We start from the raw sequence: 18,350 nt of genomic DNA on the forward strand, positions 1-18,350 counted from the left end.
AGAAGCCCTTTCTGATGTTGCCTCTTCTGTGTATTTTGGTTGGGTAATAGACTGTACCTCTATAAAAAGAACTACTATGTCCGTTTTCAACCCCCTTTTTTGGTGCTTGCTCACAGCTGGTGGCTATGGAAAAGTATTTTGTGTTGTCATGTAGGATAATACATCGGGGGTAGATGATCTGAGATAGCTGTTGTTGATCAGCCTCCTTGTTTTTGTTATCTGTGTTACCTCTTATCTGAGGCTAAATTGACGCCTCCCAGAAGACCGTTACTCGGGGGTGATGTTCTCCTTCCAGCTGGGGCTGTTGTGTCTACTTACACCAGTTCCTAAAACAGGACTTATGAGGACTTGCATTCGATACAATGGTTTTGGATGTGTGTTGAAACTTGCTTTAGGCAAGGCTGTTAAATCGTGTCCTGGATAACCCTTGTTACCCAAGGAGTATGCCTGCTGTGTCATTGGATGATAATGCCCAGATAACACCATACACTGAGCCTAGAGATGAGATCATTCGTCACTTGATTTCACTGATCCTTTGATATCCTACTCACTATATGCTTTTTCTAAAATACATTCCTAGTTATGCATAATATTTCTCTGCTATATGTTATTATGTTCTTATTAGTGCAAACTAGCACATTTAAATATACATATACGTATCTTCTGTTTACACATGGAAGTACAGCCTGTATTTGTACTTCAGCAGTCCTCCCCAGATGGATCGCTTGTGTCATTAGTTTATGTGTATTTTCATGTGTACTCCCTGTTTTGGCTTTTTGTCCCCAGCCTTTCCTCTTGGCTAATTAGGGCCAATTTCTGTAGTTTTGCTACCTTGTTCCTGAAGTACTCGGAAGGGCTGTTTTGTTCTTAGAATTGCCTTCAAGCTGACCTAATTCTTGCCAAAAGATAAATTTTAGCACTCTTGCTATTTTTTAAGTGTTTGGAGTCAGGATTTCACAATTGGCTTAAGTCCCTGACAGGGACACTCCTCCATTTTCCTCTTGGCTGCCTGTTCCCAACTTTTTCAGCAGCTATAGCGATCGTACAGTCGATGGTGATGGCTTGTTTGCTTTTCATGAGATGAAGACTCAGTTGGATCAGTGTCCTCACAGCCAGTGACTAGAGCCAGTGCAAGGGAAGTGGCAGGACCCATGTTGCAGAGGCAGCGCTGTTTTAGACCAGTTGGAGTCGGCTGTACCTTAATCTCAAAATTCCCTGAAATGGCACCAGGAGGTAAGCAGGGGCTGTGTGTGCCTAGCTCGGCTACGCTGAGTCTGGGGGCTCAGTAGCTACTTTAAAGCGTAATGCACAGTTACTTAGTGCACGATGTTGCCCACCTGAAGTCACCTATATGCCTGTACTCTTCGTAGGGTGCCTGCCTGTCCAGTAATCCGTATCAAGCCCTTCGTGTAAGGGACTTACTTGTACGAACTTGTCTGAGCGGTGCGATGCTTCGGGGGTTACAGGATGGTGGATTTTGGCCAAGCTTATGTCTCAGGAGGCAGGAGCGCATGTGAGCTTAAGCTTTTTTGTCTGCTGTACCCTGAGGTGAGTCAAAGCCTCTGAGTGAGTGGTTTGGGTGGGTGTGCATGGGGGATGGTGTCCGGGACAAACCACACGTGTCCGAGATCATGGGATGAGCGGGGCAGGTTGTGAGCGAGCCTGTTTGCTGCACTGCGTACAGGACCTGGCATAGTGAGAGTCCAGGCTGGCTGCAGACTTTACGTGTTACCCAGGATGATCAATACTAGCATTTTTAGCTGTTATCCCTTTGATTTATACTATAAGCAAGTTGCACTGATTGATGTTTACCCTTTCCAGAAAGTAAATACGTGTCTGAAGGAAGTGTGAACAATTCTCCTATTTCTGCTTGGACCGTTAGCATTCTGTCAGCTTTTCCATTGTAGCTCTGGAGTGCTTCCCCCATCTCTCGTGCTTGAATGCAGCCTCCAAAAAACATGTTAACTGGATTCGTTTGTTTGGGGTGGTTTTTTTTTATTTTTGCTTCCTGCTAGCCAGCAGTTCCACAGCAGTAAGTGAATGGGACACAGTAGGTTCACTCTGTACCTTTCAACAGAGGAGACAGTCTGAGAGATTTATTTGTTTCCAGCGTCTTCCGCTACAGGACCATTTTCTTCTTCCCAAAACTTCAGGTTTTTATTTCTTGTTAAATCTGCTCCTCATTTCTCCAACAACCGTCTTGCTTGAACCATAAGTGCCGTGTTTAACATAGCCATAGCACTATAATAACTGTCTGCGCTTGCCAGGCGTAAGAAGGGGTTTCTGCAAAGATAACCACTTGGCGTAAGTAGGAGAGAACATGTACCATTAATGCAGATGTTGTGGTTTGCTTATGGGGTAGGATGATCTGCATACATGCGCTCTTCCTCTGCCACCAGCTGCAGAAATGGCTGCTGGCCCCTTCTGCTAGATTTTCTCCTTACCCAGCTGCTTTGCTTTGTACTTCTTGGGGTATACAAGTCTCAGGAGGCTGCGTTTTGTGCCTGAGTGTCCTTAATCTAATGTTTAGGGGCAACTGTTCTTTTCTGGCTTTGCTCACTGCAGCAGCTTGACAGAAGAGCATGAATTTTTGTAAATTGTTTATGGATCTTTTCCCTCCCTATATATATATATATATACCTATTAAAATAAACATGCTAGGAGCTGTAATAAGAGGACTTTGTTATCTCTCAGAAGTTGTGGCCTGATGCTGTAAGTGGAGCTGTCAGTGGGGCTGTCTGCAGAGATGGAGTCAGTTCTCTGGTGAGCAATTTGATGGTCTGGGATGTGTTGGTGTATGTTACCCACTTTCCTGAAGAAATTCACACCCTGATGTTTGATGGGATCACTGGAGAAAGGAACAAGGACAGCTAAAACGGACACGAAGGTGGTGAACAAGAACTAAGGTAGTGGAACCGTACCCAGGGATATGGCCCTTGAGCCAGAGAAACCTGCTGTGCAGCCTGGAAATGTGCGAACTGTCTGGTTGTGCCAGGAGATTGTGCTTCCAGGGATTAATTACTGCTTTTTAATTACTGCTTTTCCCCTACAACTCCTTCTTGCTAATATTTTGTATTTAGGTTTGCATTGATGGTTAATCAAATTTCAGAGCAGGTGACTCTACAGAGCAGCAGGTGATTTCCATCTGCCAGGTAAGGCTGGATTTGCACTGGCCAAGCTGAAAAGGGCACAGTCAACTATTTATCTTGGCAGTAGGTAGCCTTTTGGGCTTTGTGTGACAGCACAGGTAAGAAGCTTGAAAACAAAGTCCCTTTCTCTTAATAGCCCTTGTCACTGTCTAGGAAAGCATCAGGCAGGATGCATCTAGTTTGTACCTTCTCTCTCTGCCCCAGCCCTATTTTCAGTAGCAAAGCTGAGCTCAGGGGACAGGTGATATTTTAAGAGTCGGCAGCCAGGACTCTCTTTCATGGTTGCTTATCTCTTCCAACTCTTCAGATACATTTATTTCTCAGTAATTTCAATGGAATAATTGTGAAAAATGCAAAGGACAATTTTACAGTTTTAGTAATAGCTTAAATGAGGCTACGCCATCACTGCAGAACCACGGTGGCTTTCACCAAAAAACACCTCCCTCTGAAATGATAGATGACTCAAACTGGGTGTTGCTTCTTAATTGGTGTTAGCAGCTGGAGAAATGCAGTGCAGATTCTGCAGGTTCCTCTCCTCTGTTGTAGACTGTTTCCTGAGTCTGTTGTTTTATTAACTACTGACCATATCTACAATGCCCAATTCCTACAATGCCAGAATTCTTATTAATCTTCCCTTAAGAGCGCCCTGGTGGGAAGCGTGTACGAACCTGAACACATCCGAGGTGGAGGGGGGGCCCTTGCTGGGTTTTGGAGCATTGCTCTCCTATGGGCTATGGGCCAGTAAGATGCTAGTGCACATGTTTATTTCTGCATGAAAATTCTCTAGTTAATATTTAAATGATAATTGTGATAGTAATAAAACTTTAAAGGAAAAACTGAGATGTGAAACTTTGTATGTTGTGGGTTTGTTTTTTTTGTCTTTCAGTGCTGTCAAACTTATCAAGGAGTATATCAGACAAAGGAAAGCAAAAGTAAAGTGGTTTTGTTTAAAATAGTCATGAACAGTTAAAAGTAAGCTCTCTCCAGCAAGCAGTGGTAGCAGAACAATCCCTTAATAAACCTTAAAAATGAAGTATACATTTATTGGCCTTAAAGTTCCAGGGGAATCAAATTCAAAAATTTACATTGTGTGATTAGTCTCTTTAGGGAGGAATGTGGGAATCCCGAGAAATGCAAAGACTTGGAACTGTATTTTAAAGGTGAGCGTGTATTTAGTAAAGCGGTGCACTGAATCTGTTTTTGAAACGTACTATTTGTTGGGAGACGACTACTTGGATCTTCACACTTCTCACATAAACAAGGGAATCAGTCTTTAGCATGCTTGAAAATTTGGTAAAGGATCAGTTACAGGTTTGCTTAATACGGTGTTAATTTAATGTTTAATCTGTTCTCTGACTATATTACTGTAAGTGAATGGGGTTTGCTAGACAAACCCATGTTTTAGATACCAGCTTGTGCCAGAACGGCTCCTCTTGTGCATGCGTGTGTGTCTGATCTGGTTGTCTGTCCCAGGTGTCTCCTCCAAGTGGGAGAGGTAAGAGGAGGGGATTTTTCTTTCAAAAGAACTTTTTAGCATAAGTGTTCAGCTCTTGCCGTTGTTTATACCGACTGGCTACCTGGAAGCAGGAATATAAAAGATTGGGTAACGATTTCATTACACAGTATTTTATAGCAACTGGTGTTCAGCTTTATAAATGAACTGTTCTCTTCTGTATGGCAGGAAAAGGCTTTTATAGTTGGCAGGCTGCTTGTAATATTCTAAGGATTATTAAAGTAAGCTGTAGCTGTCGTATAATGTACATTATAATGGTGAGTGGTTTTACAGTAATATGTCTTGGGGGAGGATATTATTTCAAAATGTGTGTTCACATATGGATGGAGTTTGAGTCTTTTCACCCAGACCAGAATGGCATTTACAGAAAAGGCCCCTGGACCATCATCCCAGCAAGTTCCTTATGAGTAATAAAGTAGCAAGAAGAGAAAATTTCATAAAATTCAGCGGGGATTTTGCAGAAAAACCAAAAAGCACGATTTCTTTTTTTCTTACCTCCTGACTTTACATCTATAAACTGAAATTGTTCTTGTCTAGATGGTTATTTAGGGTTCCTGCTAAGCATCTCACCTTAGAGGTGAGACAACTGGGAAGCAGCAAGGGTGAAAGATTTGTATAGTGAAGATGAGCGTTGTAATAGGCAGCAATGTTGCAAGGCTGGTAGAGCTGCAGAAAGGCCAGGCCAATTTTCAGATCAGTGTTGGAGGGCTGGTGAGCAGTAAAGCGTCTGTGGCCCTGATGAGCTGTATGTAAACTAGTGCAGCTGCTTTCAGACAACGTGTTTCAAGAAAGACATTTGCATATCGAAGGGATTTCGAAAAAGAGCTGTGGGAATGGCTGGGGAAATTCAAATTAAACTGTTATATTTGCATTAATTAATGAGGCAGCAACCGCAAGGAGCAGAAGCGCTATACCTACTGGTATTTAAAAAATTTTAGAAAAGACTTAGGATAAACATAGCTAGGAAGACGTTTGTCTTCTTTGTTGGACTGAATTAGCAGATATGCTGTTGATCTGGTGTTAAAATACAAATAAATATCCCAGGGTGAGACACACTGAGCGCATTGGATTAGATGAGGAAGAAAATTTAGAGATGGAAACCGAGCAAAGCAGTCAATAGTGGAAAGCAGGTGGCTGTAGACAGGATCTCAGGGACAGCAGTGAAGCTTTAACCTCTGGAACTATTAGATGTTATGAATTGCTCATCTCACCTTTGACATTCCTGAAAGGATAATTTGTGCATGTTGGTGCAATTATTAAAAACAACAAACAAACAACAGCCCTGATAACATACTGCTGATATGTGGTGTAGAGGGATCTTAAAATAATCTTTATCCAGGGATTAAGAGTTTCTGATCTACCACTGACCTGTTTTCAGAGTATTACAAATTCATTGCACTTGCAAAAACAAGATGAAAATGCTGTAAAACAAGAGAAAAGCAGATTTACAGCAGCATGAGTAACCAAGGTAAGATGCATTGATGAGAAAACTTCAAACTAAAATCGTGCTTGACGAAATCTCCTTTTTCTAGGCGAGAACCCAAAGTGTGCTTGGGAATATGCATGCAGAAACACAGTGTCTGGGCCTTTTAAGCCATGTGTGAAAATGCTTATTTTCATTAGAATTGAAAAATGCAGACCTCCAGGTGCCCTCTGATTTTTTTTTTCTCCCCAAAGGAGGAGCCAGGGTGAGATGGGGATACAAACCCTGCTGTAGTCCTCGAGCCTAAATTAATGCTGTTATTTAAAGGCTGAATAAACATTAGGAAGGAATTATTTCTGTGAAAGCCAGGGAAACTTGTGCTGACATTACGTCCTTTGTGAACAAGAAAAAAGTTGTGTATCTCCAGAACTGCGGCCATCTGAGATGTTTGATCATTACTAAACTCATATGGGAAAAAATAATTGATTAAAGCAAATGAAGTGCCAGAAAGTGATTTTTATTTTATTGCCTGACACTAATATATGGGTTTGATTATTTGTTTTGGCCTTTTTTAGATTTTTTTTGTATGGAGGAATAGAGTTAACATGAAATTTCATCTTAGTTTGAAATGCCTGACATCTTTATCAAATGATAAATAACACGGACTTTGGCTAGAAGTTCAGTATTTCGTAATTTTGTCTGCAGAAACATTTTCCATGGTAGATAAGGGAGAAGTGAGACACCAGAGCAATAAATTCATGCTCGTCTTTGGAGTAAAATAATAATTACTTGGGTAATACGATCTTTTTTATATATATACATGTCAGGGGCCTCTAGCTCCAAATGTAAGTTGACTGAAGTCTCAAATCCTCACGTTGTTACCCTTGAATATCCACGCTGGAGTGAGCAGGACCCTGCCTTAACGTGGGTCAATAAAAGTAACCATTATACGCTGTGAAAGATTTGCAAAGGGGTGATAAACCCGCACAGGCAGGGCTGCACTCTGTCCTTACAGGCGGCTTGAAATTATTGTCGGATGAGCTTAACTTCCAAAAATGCTTCAGAGATTTGGTAGCGGAGACACCAGAGGATGCAGCTGGCGATGCGGCGGCTGTGCGCGGGGCCAGCCTGGGTGCATGCCCAGCCTGCGTGCATGCCAGCGGGGCTACTGGGGGCTGAAGGAGCCCAGCTCGACTGATGGGTGGTGGTCAGGGTCTAGTTGAGGGAGCACTTCATGCAGGCTATTCCATCTCTTGCTTTGACCCTCTGAGGATACCAAATGTCACTTCAACAAACTGAGTCAGGGAAATGTGGGTGCTCATATTCTCATGAATAAATATATTTTTAGAATCATACAGGTGTAAACACACTTTTTATCTGTTGGAGGGGAGAGGACTGGCTTGAAAAGGTCATTGTCGGCATACCCTATAGTTTGGCTCTCGGCAATGTGTGCGGCTGTGTTCTTCCATTTTACTGGTACGTTTGTACCCAGTGGACTGCTAGCTCTGTTTGGGCAGACTTTTAATAGTAATCGGGAGGCGAGATTAAAGTGCCACCAGACAGCGCGTTAAGGAAGTGCACCAGATCATGGGTATTGAGCGGTAACTCTTTTTTATTTACAGTAATACAATTTATGCATCTTTCACAACAGCTTGGCAGTCACACCAACCCCATTTTTTTACATTCATAGGCATGAAGACGTCATGGTGAAAGGCAGCACCGTTTTCACCCAGAATTACTCATCTCACAAGAGATTCTTGTCTAGAACATGAAATTGTAGAAGCCCACAGCTGGCAACTATAAATTCCTGCCTTAATTGGTTATGTCAGACATGTAGCACAGGGTGGTGGCTCTGCGGGGAGGGAACCTGAGACAGGACGCCAAAAGGAGGAGTGTTTCCATACAGCGCTGGCGGCCGGGAAAGCATTTGTGTATTTGGCACGGGAAGGGAGCCCGGGGGTCCGTCAGGCCCCTCTTCTTCGGGTCTCCGTGGGGAAGACGACACCCACGAGAGAGGGGCACTGCAATAATGCAGAAATGGGTTCCCCAAGTACATAGTCTCTTGGTGGTTGCTCGCAGCTAGCACCTGTAAAAGACTAGAACAAGGGAATGAGGTTTCGTTCTTGTTTGGCCTATTACAGGCTTAAAAGTTGTGTTAATTTACTGTCCACAACTTAACTGAAGCAGTCATCGGTTGGATAGCGTGACTGATTTCTCATTTCAGAGTTGTCCAAGTGCGATAGTTTTAACTCACAACAGATTCTTACTTAACTGTAGTTTCCTTTTGCTGTATAATTTCTGCTGAGATGATCAGTTTGCTGCTGTTCTGCTATAGGCATTCACTGTCAGTTATCACTGCTAACTGCTACTTTCAGACATTTTGAGAGTTTCTTGGATCTTTTTTCCTCCTCCTGTTTTTGCCCTTCCTTGTATTTCTGTATTATCACTTGCAGTCATGGCTTTGCCAAGGGGAGCTGTATTAAATACAGTAGCCTCCCCTCCTCCTGCCCTTATTGGCACCAACCTGTGCCCTGCGTGTGGTTAGTTATGCTGCTCCTTTTTTTTTTTTTTTTAAGAGGGCAAGGAGGGTGCATCTCTCTCCAAATGCTAAGTGTTCTGTACATCTTTGTAACAAATAAAGGAGCTAGCAGTAATGTCTTCTGCTATTGATTTAATAATCTGTCCAAAGAAGTATAGCAAAGCCTTGGAAAAAAAACTGTTACTGATAGTTTGTGGTGTTAAGTTCTTGAAACATAAAACCAGGACCAGGCTCTGCCTGGAGCTGATGTGTTCAGCGCAGAGGGTCTGCAGCATTTGGGAGGGGAAAAAAAAAGCTGTATTTTGCTGGCATGAAAGGTTGGAGAGCCACTTCATGAATACTGTTATATCTGAGAGGTCATCCCTAGCTTCAGCTGGTGCTTTTTCCTATCCAAACAATGATTAGAGAATACTTTAGATAATTTAAACCATTAAAAGGCAGCTGATCTAGAAGAAATCTGTGATTCTGTGAAATAGTTTAGAGTAGTCAGGAAATTGCAGAACCACTGGCTTTTTGTCTTTGGAACCTTCGCAGAATTCCTCTGAGTTCTGCTAGGAAATCAGAGGGGGAAATCCTACTGCAGCTAAATTAAGAGAAGACTGTGAATTTTACCCCTCAGCTGAATTGCAAGCGGTAGGCACTGTCTTAAAAGAAGAATTGCAAGGCAAACTTGTATTTTTGATTAGCATTTCTTGTAAGCAAGGACTTCTGCTGCTGGGCACCCCTGGCACTGGCCGGCGAGAGGCTGCGCACCCCTCGGGCTGCTTTCCCCCTGCCTTCCAGGAGTCCTGTCTGTCTTTCTGCTTGCCATGCTTCCTAGCAGTGAAAGAAGAATCGCTTTATCAGGTTTTACAAGCACAGTATTACATGCATTAAACCCCCGTATCTGGACTTTGCCAGGTGTTGGTGTCAGTTGAATGCTGCACTAGACCATTGCTGGAGCAGGCCAAAAGGCAAAGAGGGAACAGGAGAGGGGAACGCAGCTGCGTTCCTGCTGCTAGAAATATCTGGAGATGCCCACAGTGGTCCATCCTCTGTAAGGACGTGCACATTTCAGAAGGTGGTTGCTCTGTCAGACAGTGAAAGCCCACGTCTTCCCCATATCAGTGATGAAAGAGGGGGAGTTTGGCAACAGGAACTTTGTCGGAGGTGATGTGTGCTGCATCAGCGCTTCCTGCGGTGCAGCTGCACACGCTCCCGCAGTCTGCTTGTTTTGCAGCAATGTCCTCTGAAACATCAACTTTTGCATTTTTCAGACAGATGAATCGATGCTATTGTCTCTGATGCACCAGGTTTATTTTCAGAACATATCTAGAAGTTGAATTTTTTTCTGCTGTTAAAGTACCATTAAACCAGGCCTATTGCAAGAACTAGTCTCCCTGTTTAACAGTAGATTTATGGCTACTGGCCAATACTGGCCTAATAGCATCTCTTGTTCAAAATTGGTATTTATGTCTAAAAAAGTGCTTTAAAAGCAAGTAAAATAAGTACTATGTTAATATAAATGTTAGTGAAAATACCTGATCTAAAGTTTGTTAGTATTCAAAAGAAGCTTCTGAGAACGAGGCAGAGGAAGGACTGCATAATACCTACAGGGTGCCTATTTTTTGTTTGGGAAATAGGTACTTTAAACATACAGCAGTTGAAGTCCAGCTTGGGAGAACTTGTAAGATCATATTAATGTATGAGAACAAATGTAAAACTTGGATTACTTACTTACGCTATTCTTTTTATTGTCCAGGTGACGTTTTTTAAACACACAAGAATTAAATCTCCAGTTCTGGATTGGAGCTTGTGTGGCCCAGAACAGTTCACATAAATTTTAGTTATTACAGAACCAATAAAACCTTCTTCTCTAAAACTCTGAAGAATGGGCACTGTCCTCATCTTTGCAAATAATTCTTCCTAAATGTAAAAAAAAAACCAAAAAAACAAACAAAAAAAAAAACCAAAAAAACATCCTTTTTGTTGTAAATACTAGGGTCTCTTCCTCAGCCATTACATTGTTCGGTTCTTCATTATCTTAGCATCACCAGGTGCCTGTAAGGTTTATTTGCCTGCTGTCATGTGGAGTTTGTTGTACATGTATTTCATGTATGAACGATTCCTGGAGATACAAAGTTTTTGCAGAGAACAACCACAAGCAGCTCTTTGCTCAAGATACTGGTCTCAATTCTTTGTCCCATTCTCAATATAATTATAGCCCCAAAATTGCAAAGTTGGAGTGGGAGATCATACAAACATCTGTAGGACTGAGAGAGGAAGAGTTAAATACCTTGCCTGTACTGTGCTACAAAATGCTAGGAAAGCCTCTGTGGTTTTTTTTTTTTAACTGAAGTATTTTCATTTTAGGAGCAGGTCCCTGTTCCTGTTTATCACCCGACTCCTAGCCAGACTCGGCTAGCAACACAGCTGACAGAAGAGGAACAAATCAGAATAGCGCAGAGGATAGGCCTTATTCAGCATCTACCTAAAGGAGTCTATGATCCTGGAAGAGACGGCTCCGAGAAGAAGATCAGAGAGTAAGTTACAGAAACCTAACTGAACTAATGTGGCTGTTACATTGGTTTATGATACTGCCCTGGGAAACCTGATCTTGTCCTCCTGTTTTTTGCCTTATTTTCAGGGACTGCAATTTAATGTAGCTTTCTGAAAAAAATGACCATGCAGGAGGCTCTTTCCTTTATCCTCACTGGTTTTCCTGTTACAGGTGAAGCTTACTTTCCTGGCCCATGTAATTCATGCCCTTATAGGTTTTTTTCCTCTTTATCCTCTCTCTTCACGGGGAAATAATTTCATGTTACTTCCTCACCTTTACGGCTCCCTTTTACCATTTCTAATTTTATGCACTCGACTGAGCTGCCCCCGCCGTGCCTACAGAAGGCATTCTGCCCTCGCTGACGTTGTAACCGTGGGCACATACTACAAAGGGAACGCCAAAAAAATCTAGTGCTTGGTGGAGCCAGCACTACAGAGCTAAGAACCCTCAGAGTATCTGCAAGTAGTATAAGTTTGTTTGACTCAAACATATCCAGGAGTAGATATTACACTACTTTTCATTTCCAGTGTGGTAGCAGCATCTTAAATATTTTTATGATTTTTTTTTTTCTTCCCCCCCCAGATGTGTCATTTGTATGATGGACTTTGTTTATGGGGACCCTATCCGATTTCTGCCGTGCATGCACATTTACCACCTGGACTGTATAGATGACTGGTTGATGAGATCCTTTACCTGTCCATCCTGCATGGAGCCAGTCGATGCAGCACTGCTTTCATCATATGAGACTAACTGAGCCAGGGTTTCTCCACTGAACCTTCAAGGAGACCATCCACTTTAATGGGTTTGATCCTTTTGTCATTCAGCCCAAAGAGCCAGGAATTAGGAATTAAGATCATGCACAACGTATACATTTCCTAATAAATAAATAAATAAATAATATTCCTGAATGGCTGCAAATATTGGAAAAAACATAGTATTTTAGAGACTATAGAAAAGTAGGTTGTTATTTTTAATGTAAAGCCTTGACCCACTGTTGTCTTTTAATGTTTGTTCTTACACCCATATATAGGAATTGTGTAAAGTGTTACAGCAACTGTAAATGTTTAAACTGCGTGTATCCAATTTTATTAGCAGCAAGATAAGAGTATTTTTTTCCTGAATAAAGTGACCAGTTTTGTTCTGATTCTTTTCACAAGTCCTGGCATTTGGGTCAAGGCTTTATTGAAATCTACATTTTATAACACTGGCACAAAGAAATAGTTTTAAGCTTGTTTGCACAGTTCTTTTTTTTTTTTTTTTTTTCCATTGGAGATGGAATTCATTGCCTTAGGTCTTTTTAATAGTGTATTGTTATTGTTGGGCTGGCTCTGTGCTTGAAAACCAGTTTATTTATAACCTGTTAAAAGTGCTATATTTTGTTTGCAGTTAGGAATATGCAGACTTCAAAGTGATCTCCTAGCTTGTAAGCAAACTGAGATGCATTATCCCTTTTCTACAAGTGATGCAGAATAGGAAGATATGAAACAAGTCCTACAGTGAAATTATGGTTTCATGTTTTTTATAACTTGCTTCGGTTTTGATGAAACAACAGTCCTTAAACTTTAATATGTCACCTTTAACTTGATCGGGTTAAAAGTGGGTCAGATGGACAATAAAGAGTTAAGCTGCCACGACTGAAAAAAATATTTGGAACTAATGTAGTGTTAGCGTTGATCACTTATTCTACTTTTTTCTCCCTAAAAATGGTTGTCTTTGATCATAGCAAATGGATACTGCATCTCTCGTTCTTGTAGTTCTTAGGTTATCAGAAGTTAAGAATAAACATACTGTATCTCAGTCTCCTGTATTAAATGTATCTCTTAAGCCCTGCTGGCTGACACATCAGTCCCCCAAACAGGTATGAAACCAGATATGAGAAAAATATATTTTGTTCTGCACGTAAATGCAAAGTTTATATAAACACAGACTGTCATACTAGCAGTTGGGGGAAAAACAGTACTGCTACAGCCAGAATGACACAATTAGCTAATTTCTGTAGCAAACAGTATGTGCTTGTTAAGAGATGGTCTAGCAAAGATTGTAGCTGTAAAGACCTTTTATCCACTTAGCATGGGTTTTCTTCTTTTTCTCTACCCCCCCCCCCCCAACGTACCCTACTGTGACTTTTATACATTCAGCGCAAGGCTGATACATTGAGAAGTCCTGGTCTTACAAAATGAGATGCAATCTCAAGTTAACCACAACAAATCAGGGAATGTTCTTGATTGTTTTTCATACATAGTTTCAGTACTTGATACAACAAGTTGTGTTTAAAGACTCAAGTACTTTGAAGACAGTGTATTTACAATATAGAAGAATTGTGCGTGTTATGGATAATTTTTGAAGGGTTGCTCAGCAAAATGTAGAATCAACATGTTGATTTATTTATTATTCCTGCAGCTGACAGCAACCTCCCCTCATAGAGAAGAACTCCAAGTAGCAGTCAGAAGGAACTGAAAGCAGTCTACAGTTCTAGATTCACTCCAATTGCTATACATTTATCTACACAATTTTTTGCTGAATTCATACATACCTAATTACATGGAGCAAAATCTGGGAAGAGAGACCAGAAGTTGTGCAATATCATTGTTCCTTTTCATCATTCCATGTGTGTTCCTTTGTGTCCTCCTCTTTTTGTCTGTCTGGTTTGGGGTGTTGGTTTTTGTTTTGGGGGTTTGGTTTCTCTTTTTCTTTTTGGTAAAACAATGTCCACATTAAGTATTCATTTCTTTATCTTGTTAAAACTGGCAAATGAACAATTTGAAAAAACAGCGTTGTCATCTTGGTATTAGTCTTTATTTATTACAAGACTTGATTTAAGAAAGATTTGAAAGAAATATGAAGTGACAGATTACTGAGCTGAATGCTTCTCCTAGGCACTTTGTACAGTTGAACTTTTACCACTGATATAGTTACCGGGCTAAGGGAAAAAATTACTTTTATTAAAATACTTGTTAAATAGCAAAAAGGGGTGAAGGGCTAAAACTAGAGTTGATTACACAAAAACATTCCAAAAAGTTCAAATTTTAGCTTAAAGACACATGTGTAAATATAACAAATAAATCAAATGATTTTTCAAGTTTTTAGGTGCAATGCTGTTCTGGATGATTTCTAATTCAAAAAAGTAATTGATCTGAATTTAACACAAAATAATGTGTAACCTGAATTTTAGCTGCAGTTGTGAAACCAGATCTGTGTCTTAATTCCACCATCTGTAAGATGAAGATAATATTTGCCTCCTGTCTCAGAGGTGTCTAATAAATTACTTAACACTTCAAACATATGAGGAAACAGCTGTTTCCTAATGAGAGTCTGCTGCAGCTCAGTGAGGGGCAAGGGCTGACTCGTATTCATCTGGACCTGTGCAACTGTAGCCCTTCTTATGCCAGGGCTGTATGTTTCAGGGTGGACAGGCCCATAGTAAAATGTCTGCAAAGCAATTTGAAGAAAAAAACCCAACAGCTACTGTGCATAAGTAACCAAGTTTGTAGGTGCATCAACAGTTCATAGAAAAATGCTGCTTTAAAGCATGTTGTAGGGGCTGTGCAGTAGGATGAAGATGTTCAGTGCAACAATGCTGTTTGTACTTCTGAACTGTAACTGGCAACGCAGCCCTGGCACAGACCCAGAAACAGCTGAGTGGATCATCAGGCTCAGTCCTCTGCAATTTCAGGCAACAACACAAGAGACATCGAGTTTGGAAGTCCACAGGCCCCTAGTCACTGCTAGACACCACAGCCTCTCATAGCAACCTGCTACCCCATTTAAAGACTAAGAGCTGCCCCAGAAGTGCCACAGAAACAGAGCAGGTAGGGACCAAGGGCATCGTGAACATCCACGGTGCTTGTACGGCAAGGAAATTGTTAGGTTACCTTTGCAGATTATAGTAGGAAATTGATTTTGTCTCATACAACAGAAGAAAACAAAATTCCTGCAAATGTGAGGCAAAAGAGATGCAATGACAAGTAATGAATACTCAGTTTTATAAAGACCTTTATGCTTAAAAATTCTTGCATGCTACTGGAATTACCAGTTTAATCATTTTACGTCTAAGGATGATAATCCTTATTACTTGTTGCCAGTTCATTGTATAAGTCTGGGTGAGAATCATAAAATTTGTCCATAAACAAAAAGAAAATGCGCACAGAATTTCTTTGCGAGGAGCTAGTTTTGTAGAAGGGCTTTAACCACATACGGTTTTAAAAGTTCCTACTGTCTTGCAGCTTCCCAGGGCTGAAAGCAATTACGTGTTTGGAAAGCTGACAGTCCTCTCTTCACAGTGGTAGAAGTGTACATTTCTAGGCTAAGGGATTACCTGAACTCACTTACTTAAGCTGCCACAGTTTCAAGACTTCGACATTTCCTGTCCTTGTGCAATCATGGTAAAGATGAAAATTTTTCTGAGTCAGACTGTCACTTAAATAAATAACAAGATGGCTGAAACCAAACATACAAGGCCGCTCATCAGTTAAATTCTGGATTAAAATGGACTTAGAAGCAAAGTGGATGCTAGTTGATTACAAATACAGTTTATTACAGACACCACATTTTTATTAAAAACACATACTGGTTGATAACCTATAAAAAACCATGAATAAAATCTGTTCAGAAGAACACTTCTTGACTTAATACCCAGAATAAAAATTAGCTTCAAGGATTAACTTTTCTATAGCATTTAACTTTGAAGAATGTAATTTATGCTAACCATCTTTTGCAGATTATCTTGCATTTAAACCTGTTCCGGGATAAGAGTTAGGGGCTTTGGAATTCTTGGTATGAATTGCAAAGTTAATGCCTTTTGATAAAAAGAACAGTCCAAACACTCTGCAAAAGCATCTTTTTGATTTAAGCAGAAGAAATAACTATATTTGCATGCTAGCATTTATGAGTTACTGATTTATTACAATATCCACTCTGCACAGACACTTAGCTAAGTAAAAGCTGCAGAGAGGAAGCTATATAATGAAAAAAAATAGTTGTGAAAATGCCTGTATGTGTCTCTAGCAGCACAAAGGTATGTACTTACTCAGCAAGAGGAAGCCAACCATACTACAAACAAACAAAAAGCCCCCAAACCACCTCTGTCCTCACAGTTGGAAAATGCGTAGAAATAACTTCATAGACCTATTCTTTGCAGCACCAACCTCTAGAAAATAGTTGTCTTTAGTTTAAATAAGGCATTTCAACAACAACTCTGCACTCAACAGTAAATGTTCAATTCACTGCACATGCTACATGCACCCTGGCTGTCCACACCAGGCATTCTTCCTGGACACAACAGGCCCTGCTCTTGCTCGCTAGCGGCACTTTTGCCAGAGTTCTCACTGCAGAAAGACGGCCACACTTCCACCTTTTTAGCATCTTTTTCCTACCCTTCTGCCACATTAGTGGTAGCTGCCTGTCTAATCAAGAATTCAGGCTGCGTGAGCAGATTGAGGGAGACAGACAAGGCAGAAATTCAAGGGGAAAAAGATGAATCACTGCAAAACTGTTTTCTGAGCAGGACGGAGCCATCACAGGTGCTGTCCCACTGAGGCAGGGCTCTGCTATTCCAGAGTAAAAACTGATGCCTGTGAACTCTCCAGCCTAAAACTGCTTGGTGGTGGGGTTACCTCACTGAAGGGCTCTTGCTAGCTTGCCTGTTTGGGGATTTCTTGTAGAAGGCTACATGTACTGCACACTCTGCTTCCTTTATGATCCCACAGCAAACCATTAGTAAAGGCCCTTAACCTCCCTGCATTTTCCTCGGCTATCTGAAAAGGTGTCGAAGATTTTGCTTCATATGTTTAGCTTTTTTTTTTTTTTTAAAGTGCTGAATTTAATGGTTCAAACAGTTTTAACAACTTTTCAAAAAGCTTTGGCTACAGAGCCTGCTACTGGTGTGTGTGAGTATACATACATATAATTTTTGTGTATATCTATATATACTTTTATATATGTGTGTGTGTGTGCGTGTCACAGATCATACACTTTCAGTAGACATGTAGCAAAGGCAGGACATGCGAGCTTCCTGCTGTTCCTTAGGAATACCGAGGATTACTTGGCATCAGCGATGAGCCCAGCATCATGGAACGGAAACCTGACCCAAGACGCAGGTATCCATGAGCTGTAAGAATGAAGGCCAAAGCAAATGCCAAAACTGTAACTGGCCCTGCTGGTTGCTTCTAAAAAAACTTTGCAGCTGCCCAAGAGAGTCTGTGTAAGTTTGGCAGTAATGACAGCAGTACTGGGTACTGTACCCAAATGAAGATGACATTGAACATGATCCATATATTATATCTTCTAGAGTTAAACAACATTGCTTTTCCTCTCTAGAACGATTTACTGAACTCTTGCTAACTGTTGGAGATAAAGTTCCTATTTTGCATCTTCAGATAGTATCAACAGAGGCAATCTTCAAACGTCTTTACCAGACCGTCAGGAAAAGCACCACATTCACAAACAAAACACCAGTTCATCCTAGAACTGCACCTATGACACTAGCAACACGAAGCACGGCCCCTGTGGCTCCAGCACTGCAGATGAACATTCCATACAGCTCCAGTGCTAAGGAAGTAGTTCCTTACCTCCACACCCTGCATTCTGCAGGATAAAAGGAACAGTGAGAGATGAAAACTGTCCAGAATATTGCAGCTTCTACTTATCTACTCTTTCTCACCGCATTGCTACATCGCTTTTCAGCCACAGACCTGAAGCTGTTGTTACAGTGCTCGACTAACATGAGATAAATGTGTTTTTTTTTCTTTTTTGAATTGAAGTAGCCCATAGAGTGTGCGGGGGGGGGGGGTGACTGCTCTGTTTTGTATTCTTTCTGTAAAATAGTCAAGGAGAGACAAAGCAAGTAGAATTGAACACAATACCTAATTCTAAATAAACATTTTGCCTATGTTTAGCCAGAAATGAAAGTAAGTAGGTCCAGAGATTTAAAATACCCAGAAAATAATGGAACACAGCCTAGTCCTACAAAAACGTTGTTGAATTTGGAGTGAACACCATGCAGAATTTCACCACAGTGCAATGCAGATATTTATTAGCTCTGTTGCTGTTCATAAATCTTGGAGACAGGGATTGACTGGGCATGGTTTTAAAAGAAAGTATTTGTATTTATCTTTTTTTGGGAAAAAAAAAACCCAAACCCAAAAAAACCACCTGAAGCAAACCCAGATAGCATCTTTAAAAAATATTTC

General features: G+C 40.9%; 1 protein-coding gene across 2 annotated transcripts in view; it reads left to right on the top strand.

Moving 5' to 3' along the window:
- RNF11 (ring finger protein 11) overlaps positions 1-14,131 on the top strand; it is a 34,061-nt gene extending 19,930 nt beyond the window's left edge. Inside the window, exons 2-4 of one of the 2 annotated variants that reach the window (XR_012776627.1) lie at positions 10,977-11,146; positions 11,746-13,021; positions 13,564-14,131. Coding sequence is in view for 1 of the 2 variants with exons in the window: in XM_075508739.1 (XP_075364854.1) it covers positions 10,977-11,146; positions 11,746-11,917 (342 nt within the window). In the remaining variant the exon portion in view is untranslated. Of the gene's footprint in view, positions 1-10,976; positions 11,147-11,745 lie in introns of both variants that reach the window. The other variant, XM_075508739.1, reaches the window with a different exon arrangement.
- Positions 14,132-18,350: the final 4,219 nt, after the last annotated feature.

Source organism: Mycteria americana, chromosome 7 (genome assembly GCF_035582795.1).
Source record: "Mycteria americana isolate JAX WOST 10 ecotype Jacksonville Zoo and Gardens chromosome 7, USCA_MyAme_1.0, whole genome shotgun sequence".
Taxonomy (NCBI): domain Eukaryota; kingdom Metazoa; phylum Chordata; class Aves; order Ciconiiformes; family Ciconiidae; genus Mycteria; species Mycteria americana.